The following is an 11,758-nucleotide window of genomic DNA, read 5'->3' as shown; positions in this document are numbered from 1 at the left end:
ACGCCGAAGACCCGGGTTCGAATCCCCACATGGGTACATTGTGTGAAGCTCATTTCTGGTGTCCCCCGCCGTGATATTGCTGGAATATTGCTAAAAGCGGCGTAAAACCAAACTCACTCTGAATCTTCCACCTCACTGGGGGTCCATTTTTATTTAAGAGGAGTTATTTATGTGTATCAAAATTATATACATTCAGAGACTGAGCGTCATTCTAACAAAGGCAGGTGCGGTGGCATAGCCTCGTGGTCAAAGCGTTCCCTCGTCACGCCGAAGACCCGGGCTCGATTTCCCACGTGGGTACAATGTGTGATACCCATTTTTGGTGTCATAAAGGCGTGATATTGCTGGAATGTTGCTAAAAGCGGCGTAAAACTAAACTCACTCACTCGCTCTATCAAACACGCTGCCTCAACTTGTCAACACTTTGAAACATAATGTTCCCGTGTTGATTTCACCCGTCGTCCACACCAAGATACAACACGGGTGTCACGTACAGCCTCTTCGTATATTACACGGGTGTCACGTACAACCTTGTCGTATATAAGACGGGTGTCACGTACAACCTTGTCGTATATAACACGGGTGTCACGTACAACCTTGTCGTATATAACACGGGTGTCACGTACAGCCTCTTCGTATATTACACGGGTGTCACGTACAACCTTGTCGTATATAACACGGGTGTCACGTACAACCTTGTCGTATATAACACGGGTGTCACGTACAACCTTGTCGTATATAACACGGGTGTCACGTACAGCCTCGTCGTATATTACACGGGTGTCACGTACAACCTTGTCGTATATAACACGGGTGTCACGTACAGCCTCGTCGTATATTACACGGGTGTCACGTACAACCTTGTCGTATATTACACGGGTGTCACGTACAGCCTTGTCGTATATTACACGGGTGTCACGTACAACCTTGTCGTATATTACACGGGTGTCACGTACAGCCTTGTCGTATATTACACGGGTGTCACGTACAACCTTGTCGTATATTACACGGGTGTCACGTACAGCCTTGTCGTATATTACACGGGTGTCACGTACAGCCTCGTCGTATATTACACGGGTGTCACGTATACCGTTGTCGTATATTACACGGGTGTCACGTACAGCCTTGTCGTATATAACACGGGTGTCACGTACAACCTTGTCGGATATAACACGGGTGTCACGTACAACCTTGTCGTATATAACACGGGTGTCACGTACAGCCTCTTCGTATATTACACGGGTGTCACGTACAACCTTGTATACAACACGGGTGTCACGTACAGCCTTGTATATTACACGGGTGTCACGTATACCGTTGTCGTATATTACACGGGTGTCACGTACAACCTTGTCGTATATTACACGGGTGTCACGTACAGCCTTGTCGTATATTACACGGGTGTCACGTACAACCTTGACGTATATTACACGGGTGTCACGTACAGCCTTGTCGTATATTACACGGGTGTCACGTACAACCTTGTCGTATATAACACGGGTGTCACGTACAGCCTTGTCGTATATTACACGGGTGTCACGTACAGCCTCGTCGTATATTACACGGGTGTCACGTATACCGTTGTCGTATATTACACGGGTGTCACGTACAGCCTTGTCGTATATAACACGGGTGTCACGTACAACCTTGTCGGATATAACACGGGTGTCACGTACAACCTTGTCGTATATAACACGGGTGTCACGTACAGCCTCTTCGTATATTACACGGGTGTCACGTACAACCTTGTATACAACACGGGTGTCACGTACAGCCTTGTATATTACACGGGTGTCACGTATACCGTTGTCGTATATTACACGGGTGTCACGTACAGCCTCGTCGTATATTACACGGGTGTCACGTATACCTTTGTCGTATATTTAGGTATACGACGACAGGTGCTATGTACAGTTCAGATCGGATGACCATCCCACGAAACACGCCTAGAGTAACAAGTTGCTCCTCTGCGCTTGATGAGAAATGTTTCCACCAAGTACTCGCGTGCTGATTTAGACGTGCGATGAAAGGGGTATTGCTTTACACTTGACCCTCGTACACTCTCCTCAGGTTTAGAAGCAACAGGTTTAAAAATAATTCCCTACGCTTTTACTCCCCCGAATCTGGCTGATTACCAACAGTTCTGCGGAACAACGCGCACAATGTAGTCAGCTAGGGTTGTAAGAGTTACCTCCCTTAGCACACTCAACGTGACAAGAGCTGTGCTGTGAGCCGTGATTCTGGACAACCTGTGAGAATGTTTACAGGCAGTACAGCTTGTTCATCTTGACCTGAGCTACTCTACATATGCATAACCCGGAAGGTCAAATGGCACAAACGGTAGATCGGGTTATCTTCATTAAATAGGGGAGCAGAGAATGTCACCACTAATAACACGAGTTGGTCACGTTCGTGCGAAGCATGTTGCGTTCGTGCGAAGCATGCATACATAGATTCGTTACAGAACTTGTCCCGGAAAACAACACTTCTGAAGAAAAACAATCATGTCATGTTTTAATTGTATTGTTTACACAGTCATATGCTATCTAGTTTGGTTTGCTTACTTTACAACTTACAGACGTCAGTTACTTTCACAATCATTCAATCGCTATCTCATCTTCAACTGCAATATTTCTGTCCCAGTAGTCACTTTCCAAATTTTCAACATGGGCACAACAATCAGTCAACCCGTTTACACCAATCACCTGACCCCTTCACAATAATAGACCCAACCAGTTGTGACACGGTCACGCAATTAATTATTATTCACTAAGCTGAACAAGCTGTAGGTGGTGGTGGTGGTGGAATTGGGTTTAACGTCGCACTTAAGAATATATCGCTCATATGACCACGTGCATGCATGTGTATGTCTATGTGCGGCTGCTTGTACTAGCCCAGACTTACGCTGGTCTTATAGTGCTAGCCCACTGAGATACCACGCCGCAGTGAAGCATGAATACCCCACTCAAACACATTATACTGACTCCGAGCCGACCAGTCCTTGTTGTACCCATTAATGCCGAACGCCAGGCAGGGACCAACAAGTACCATATTTTAACGTCTTTTGGTATGACGCCGTCGGGGATCGAACCCGCGACCTTCCGCACTCCGGGCGGACACTCTAACCACTACACCACGGAGGCGGTCCTGTAGGTGGTAGGGTATGGAAGCGGATTAGTGCCACCGTCTAAATTCGTTATCATCTGTGTAGATTTTACTGAAGTGACTGACTGAGTTTATCATCGCCGCTTTTAGTAATATTTTATCACGGCAGGGGACACCAGAAATGGAACACTGTGCCCATGTGGGTCGAACCCGGGTCTTCGGCGTGACGAGCCAACGCTGTTAGGATCTGACCGAAGTGGAACGTCAATGGTAACAGTGTTAGGATCTGATCCGAAACGTCACATCACTTGCAATAAAGACATTGTCTATCCATAAAAGAAGCGTTCCTCTTCACCATACCAGCTTCCAAATGCCACTTTAAGAAGTTAGATAAACTTACATTTATATACGTAGAAGATACATTAATCTACGTAGATAATACTTTGATCTACGTTCATCTTCAGAGAAGATAAGATAATCTGTTCACATGATATCATAATCGTTGTATTGTGATGTGAAGTTATGACCCTCGCTTGATATAGGTTTAACAAATATATATGTGAATTGACTTGGCAGGTTGTGGGTCGTTTGTTTTAATTTCTGTATTTAGACAACATACTGAAATAATTTCAAATTGTCCAAAAAAAACCAAACCACATATACATTCGCGGAACAGATTTCGACAGATTTAAAGGTAGGGTTACGTGACTGAATGTCCCGATGGTACCATAAAGACACACCACGGTTGAAAGTCGAACAAATCAAATTATCAGTTTACACAGATATTACGTAAACAGACCCGGAACTATTGTGGATTACTCGAGAAACGATATGGTTACAGTGTCGATGATTCTCCTTAATAGACTATAACATCATCTACGTAAATTAACGTAGATGACGTAGATGTAAGTATAATATTCAGGGCTGGAAATAACCCATTGCCCGATGTCAGAGTCCAGTGATTTATCTGTTGGGCAAGCAAATTTGTATATCACACTGTACCGGTGTCCAGTTGACTTTCCAACGTTAATTATGTTGTTTATTTAAAAATCAACAAGAAAACGTCCGGTATAGTGGAAAAATGATCAGGGCAAGTGATTTTACATGTGCCACTGTACCGGAGTATACTAGCAATTTTAAAGTTATTTTCACCCCTGAATATATGTAGATGATAAAGAAAGTGGCACAAACATGATTCCAGAGGGATACCACCACCCCAAAATTAAGAAATAAACGAAAAATAAATAAATAAATAAATAAATAAATTGCGTATCCCAATTGCGGAGATCGATGCTCAACAAACAAACTAAACAATAATCAACAAAGCGAATCTGACCACCCATACCCAGGGGCGGATCCAGAGGAGGGGGTGCAAACCCTCCTGCTCCCCCGAAATAGCTTTCCCTGAGGAGCATTTCCCCCTAACCTTTGGACGTCATGATATATGAGCACCCCCAACCCCCACCCCTCTTCCAAAATCTTGGATCCGCCCCTGCATACCCGTTAGTCGCCTCTCTCGACAAGCTTTGGTTAATTTGGTTCTTTAGTTTTCTCTGAATCCCCATCCTAACGGGTTTGAAGAGGAAGACAACAGTTTACCCTACTTGCATGTCGAAGAGGGACCCTGCACAGTAACTTCTACGAAATGCAAACGGGGCCCAATATTGAAAGGCAGGCATGAGAAAGTTGAGTCGGACCCATGTCAAGGGAGCTAACTCGTGGAGTCTTCACAATACGCTTCACAAAATATGTTCAGGGTTTCAATAACTTTGTAAAACGCCGCTGTCATTATCGAAGAGCTACCTTTTATGCCTTACAATATTTTCTTAAGTTTCTTGTGAGAGAGTGAATGTGTGAGTGAGTTAGTGAGTTGGTGAGCGAGTGTTAATTTACGCCGCAGTCAGAGTGAGTGAGTTTAGTCACGGCGGATGAAACCAGAATGGGCTTCACACATTGTGTCCATGTTTGGAATCGAACTTGAGCGTGACGAGCGAACGCTCCGCTGTAGTCTGAAATATTCCAACTATTCCGTCAACGTGAGGCTACCAATGGAGAACCGACATTGTAACCATCCGATCCTCTCATCTGTCGTCCAAAATAAAACATGTTGCGTCATCAAATTGTCAAATATTCGAACTAATTGGCCTAAATGTGGTCCCGATGAAATGCGTCACATATAATTTTAAAACGAGAAACGATGACCATCTGAAAGTTCTGCGTCATTTCTAAATACGGCGTTGGAATACCGCCAGTCTTCCACCAGAGGGCGAAGGGAAGACGTGGTTCGACGGAAATAGCCGAACATGATATTGAAAGACCATGTCTTGTGTACGAATGGTAAACGTGTCAAAGAGCATATATCTTGCTGGATTAAATCGATTTCTCAAGAATAATTCAACTGAAAATACTAATCAAACATGTACATTATTTATGAATATTTGTATGTTTCTACAATGATGTATACATCTGACTAGTGATTCTGTAGCTTCAAACTCACGAACGAAATCATTCTGTGTTTATTTTGTAGCTTTTTAGTTCCGTCTGCTGTGATGCAGTATTTCCAGTCCGTCCAAAAGTTAGACTTCATGCTCTCACAATACTCCACTAGATTTGTAAACTTTTCTGAAAGAAAAAAAATCCAGTTATGTAATTTATTATCATTATTATTTATACGTCACATATTCTAATAGGCTATTTTCGTGAACCTCCGTGGTGTAGTGGCTAGAGCGTCCTCCCGGAGAGCGGAAGGTCACTGGTTCGATCCCCGGCCGCGTCATACCAAAAGACGTTAAAATTTGGTACTTGTTGGTCCCTGCCTGGCGCTCGGCATTAATGAGTACAACAAGGACTGGTCGGCTCGAAGTTAGTATAATGTGTCGGACTGGGGTATTCATGCTTCACTGCGGCTTGGTATCTCAGTGGGCTAGTACTATAAAACCAGCTTCAGTCCGGGCTAGTACAAGGAGCCACACATTACACACGCATGCACGTCGTCATATGAGCGATATATTCTTAAGTGCGACGTCAAACCCAATTTCACCTCACCTTGTGAACATCCGTCTTCACATTTACTGATACGGAAGATTGTGATGTTAAATACCTTTTTTCAATATATATATGTATTAACGTATTTATAATTATATACACGATTCATAGTGTTGATGTAGGGGACATAACCCTGGTGTGTATATCGTGCATGAGTTGTTCCCCTTTTGTACCCGGTGCCAACTAACCAAACAAGGCAGCATCAGCCTCACAAGGTTGATGTCCGAAGAGGAACGTCTTCTTCCCTGTTAATTAAATTACCAACAAAAGTTTCAAGAAAGTGAGCGAGTGAGTTTTGTTTTACGCCGCTTTTAGCAATATTCCAGCAATATCACGGCGGGGGACACCAGAAATGGGCTTCACCCATTGTACTCATGTGGGCAATCGTACCCGGGTCTTAGGCGTGACGAGCGAACGCTTTAACCACAGGGCTACCCCACCGCCGCTTTTAAAATGAGACCCACACCACTTTTAAGAAAGTACTTTACGGACTTTCAGGTCTTAAAAATCACATTGATGTTTTAGCATACTTTTCCCTTTCCTTCTGAAGTATAGGAAGACATAAGAGGGGCAACAATCTTCTGACGTCAATATGAGTGATTGATTGTGTGAGCTGGTCATAGGTATGGTGCCGATCAACCTGGGATTCGAACCCACAATCACAGGTTTCTGTCTAAGGGACACAACTCGTTAAAGCGAAGTGCAGCACATTAGAAGACTTCGTCTATTCTATACGGGTATGTATACAGTAAATTAGGCTACCCGTCAACCCCTTACAACACCCACTCTCCATAATCCGCCAAAACACATTCCATTGAGCGTTAAAGGAAAAACAGCGATGAAAATATCAAAGTGCTAGTGAGTTTAGTTTTACGCCGCTTTTAGCAATATTCCAGCAACATCACGGCGGGGGACACCAGAAATGGGCTTCACACATTGTACCCATGTGGGGAATCGACCTCGGGTCTTAAGCGTGATGAGCGAACGCTTTAACCACTAGGCTACCCCATCGCCCCTGAAAATATCAGAAGATCAGTTATGACATTGGTGTTCGCAAAAAGGGTAAGCATGTCCTACCCTACCAGCAGTGAAGGAATCACGTTACCTAGATAGTCTGACAGAGCTCTGAAATCTCCTTCCATTATCTGCAGCATTTCCAGATTGGTGTGTCGGCCGATTCCGTAAGCTTTCGTCTGTTTCCGGTATCTGTGGACGGCAAGTCTGACAGACAGCGCGTTGAAACCGGAGACTTTGACGATGTTCATATTCTCCATCAAAGTGAGGATTATACACAGGACGCTTCAGGTAATCAACGCCGTAGCCAGCGGAATTCATGTAATAATCATCAATCGACAAGGAAAATAAGTGGTTGATGAATAAGCGACGATACCGTCAGCTCGGTATGATGGCCATCCGATCCCCATTTCTGTAAGTTCTTATAAAATATGCATGGGTGCTTGTCGTAAGGGGCGACTAACGGGATCAGGTAGTCAACCTCGTTGATTTGATTGGCACATGCATCGAATCCGAATTGCGTAGATCGATGCTCATGTTGTTGATCACTGGATTGTCTGGTCCAGACTAGATTCTTTACAGACCGCAGCCATATATCTGGAATATTGCTGAGTGCGGCGTTATACAACTTACAATCAAACAAAACATGCATGGAACCTTGATGATTCCACACAGGGATTATTGATGACAAATAACAAGAAACAAACAAAACAATGCATCAGTTCAGGTGCAATCCAAGGTGTAAAGGTGTGCGTCCTTAGTCGTGGCAGGATCCGCTGGTTGTTTTTCAATTCAACCCTTTACAATAGTTCCTTGGTCAAAATGGGCGCGGTGGTTTATTGATGTGGAAAATATCCACAACCGGCAACACTTTGGGCCTCCAAGTACTCATAGTTAACCAAAAGTAATCCTTCAATTTGGATTACTGATCGAGAACAAGAAATTAGTTCCAAAGCGGTCGCGTTTTCCAAACCTATGCCTGTTTTCGTTTTCAAGCCATGCTACATATCCCCACACAGGAATAAAATAAGGCAATTCTCACCGCACCAGACAAAACTCACTTACCTATAGGCAACCATAAATTATATAACAAACCAGTGAAGATTTTCCTCCGCCATTTTCCTAAACGCATGCGCAATAGCCCGTTGTTCCTTCGTCAGGTGACTGCTGAGGTCAATGTTCAGCTTCCGGTTCAGATACTCCACACAGAACTGCAAGTCAGCCACCGCTTCTCCATTGTATTTGATCAATGGGATTTTACCCTTAGATGAATATCTCCCCCCATTGTCGTTCTGAAATGGCACACACCATGCACAGGGAAATTTCCACACATCAAAACATACGTAATGCATAGAAACGCTCATCCTCGATAATCTCCAGGGTATACGTTACCATCACTCTCCACTATACCCTGGATGCATCCACGGCTTGATGCATTCCGATGATTTTATTACCTCCCTTTGTTGTTTTTTTATCCAATCAGGTGTCTACGCTGGGAAGTTGAGCGAATCAATCACAACTCACTTTCGCTTCTTAAATTATCTAACCGTTTAAACTTGGCAACACAATTGATGCAGAGGTACTCTGAAAGAGGTAGAAGGAGTTCTTTCATATGCTATTTTAAAGATTCAGATCTGTCAATTTGTCTGTATGATTTCCCAAAATATCAGAGTGGCACTGCGAACAAACCTTCATGACTGCGACCGCTATCTTTGCTGACACTGGCAAGCTCGGATGTAACGGCGGCTTAGCTGACTGGCTACTGTGAGAATGCGGAGCCAGCAAAAGGGAGGTAGTATAATTATCGGACGAAGCCGTGTATGCATCCAGGGTATAGTGGAGAGTGATCGTAACGTATACCCTGGAGATTATCGAGGATGAGAAACGCTAGGCACGCGAGGATCAGGGTTCGAATTGTTCGTAAACAAGCAACGCTTGTCTTCAGAGGCGACTAACTGAATCGGATAGTCAGTTCTTAAGAAATAATCAATTTGTTGTTACGTCTTCAGCTACAGAATAAAATACATCTTGCCACTTGTTATTGCAGAAAGAAATACACGATAGCTCACTCAAACCGTGAAGAATTAATAGTTGTTATGGTTAGTTGGCTGGTTTGCTGTCTAATGCCACACTCAGCAATATTCCAGCTATATGGTGGCAATCTGTAAATATTCGACCAGACAATCCAGTGATCAACAGCATGATCATCGATCTACGCAATTTGGATACGATGACATGTGTCAACCAAGTCAGCGAGCCTGACCACCCGATTACTTTAGTCGCCTCGTACGACAAGCATAGGTTACTGAAGATCAATTCTGACACGGGTTAATCGACGAATCCTTCCCCACTCTTCATGCAATGCGATGGCCAGTTGTGGAAGTGTCTGAGATGTGTTTTGACGTTGACGTACACGTCGATCGAGTTCATTCCATAGGTAAATGATTACGATCTGCTTGTTAAAAGTTCTTTTTGTGGTCGTTTCATACGGGTCATTCCATTACCTACGGAGGTACTAAAGCTACGTATGTAAGAACAATCAGCCATGGCATGCGTATAACTAATGGGTCGTATGACTAATGGGGTGCCACCTGAGTGATTGCAGGTTTGAGAAACACCATAGCTGGGATATACAACGTTTCAGATCCATAGAAATTTTATCTCAGCTGAGAATTATGTAGTAACGCTGGAAAAACAACAACGAATAAGATGTCAAAATTGTTGGTTAAAAAATATAGAAGTAAAAAATATTATACATTAGTCCTCAAACCACAATACACTTATCACAATGTTGCATGCATAAACGGCCGATTATTTGGACAAAATGACATTTTCAACATGGCCGCCGCGACAGCCATGATTAAAGTCTGATCGGAACATTGTTTCGATTTCGGTTTGAAACAGTAAAAGTAAACATCGGTGATATGTGTAGGTTAGCTGAGTGAAGTGCAATACATACGTTCATATATACACAGTGAGCAGGCCGTCTCCTTGATTCAGTGAATATAGCGTCTGCCGGAGAACTGAAGCTAGGCGGTTCGATCCCGGCCCTGTGCGCGTCGTACCACGAGGCCAGATGGTTGTTGTTACCGTGCCTGGGAATGGCGGTATGAGCGAAAACAAGCACTGGTCGGCTCGGAGTCAGTGTAGGTCGTCCTAGCGGGGTATCTATGTTAAACCGCGGCACAGACTGACAGACAGGCATACAGACAGACACACATGTGTCATCTTTTCGACACACTTACTGTGTATTCTAGTTGAGCCATCCGGAGGAACGTCTGCAGTTTAACTGCAAACGGTGATAGACTCGGGCAACGGGGCCCTCTGCCCAGTTGATAGAGGATGATCCTGGGAACACTGGATGAAGAACACTGAGGTCCTTGGAATTCTGGTTCACATATTGTTATTTTAGTATTATATTTCTTTCATAACCGTGATCAAACATTCCTTTGCCTAAACTGTGAAAAACATCTATTAGATGTGGTCCCATGCATCAGAGTAAAGGTAGTCATCAAGCCACACCCCACGGCTGGAAGATTTTCAGCAACACGTGGTCAAATTAGCCACAGTGGGAAATGTGGTAGGCAACTCAACGAATAAACTTTGTTTGGTCGGTTGTTCTTTAACGCCTTTATATGAGTACGGCCTGAAAATAATCGAGTCTGAATCTGACAATCCAGTGATCGATATTATGAGCACCGATCCACCCTCGCTGGTGTACGTCAGTCGGTGGTGAAGGATAAAACACTTTCAATAACGTCACCGAGCCTGTCCACAGGTGGCTGGATTCTTACTTCATCAGATAATTGTTGAACTTTCAGTAGACTTTGAGTCTACACGATGTAAAGAAATAAGCTCTCAATGGATCCTTGTTAAGCGTCAGCTATAGTTTAATATCTATTCGGGGCAGATTATTGCATATTTCAAGCGGTATTTGAATTATAAGATCCTTCTTAGTTTTATCATATATTACAACCTGGTCTTAATAAAATCACTCATGGCTTTGTTGTGTATATTTTTGCATGCAATGTTGCTCCACTGAACTTTCAGAATCATTCTGTGTATTCCCCAAGTCTAAAATGGACTCTGCTCCAAGGCTGTTCTGAATGCAAAGCCCATGGATGCATCTCTCTATCTTTTAAGAGGCAAATCTATGGACGCCAGTTCGTCATAGGCACAACATTATATTTTTATCTTCTAAAAAATATCCTTTAAAGTAATAGTGAGTGAGTATGGTTTAACGCCGCTTTTAGCAACATTCCAGCAATATCACGGCGGGGGGACACCAGAAATGGGCTTCACACATTGTACCCATGTGGGCAATCGAACCCGTGTCTTCGGCGTGACGAGCTAACGTTTTAACCACTGGGCTACCCCATCGCCCCCTCTAAAGTAATAATTACTGGAGACTTACGCAAGTCTATTTTAACCCCCGCGTGACCTATACTGTCTGAGGTCAGGTTGACCCGCCCCAGCTTCCCGCAACAAGGTTACAACACCGGCACAACAATAAAGGCCTGTGTTGATGTTGGCGCAAAGAGTACTCGAGCACTCAAGCGTAAACAGTCCCCGCCACACACACACACACACACGC

At 43.8% G+C, this 11,758-nt stretch overlaps 1 protein-coding gene across 1 annotated transcript; it reads right to left on the bottom strand.

The window, feature by feature from the left end:
- Window positions 1–5,575: 5,575 nt before the first annotated feature.
- Window positions 5,576–10,521, bottom strand: LOC124282241 (failed axon connections homolog; the record flags this gene model as incomplete). Its single annotated transcript, XM_046718194.1, has 4 exons — window positions 5,576–5,768; window positions 7,228–7,451; window positions 8,256–8,456; window positions 10,410–10,521. Coding segments are annotated over 4 exons (730 nt in total), but the record flags the coding sequence as incomplete, so codon positions are not given.
- Between the last annotated feature and the right edge of the window lie 1,237 nt (window positions 10,522–11,758).

This window comes from Haliotis rubra, unplaced genomic scaffold, assembly GCF_003918875.1.
Source record: "Haliotis rubra isolate DU_JTF1 unplaced genomic scaffold, ASM391887v1 Scf296, whole genome shotgun sequence".
Lineage (NCBI taxonomy): Eukaryota > Metazoa > Mollusca > Gastropoda > Lepetellida > Haliotidae > Haliotis > Haliotis rubra.
Note: the sequence above shows the minus strand (reverse complement) of the source record. Positions and strands in the feature narration are given on the sequence as shown.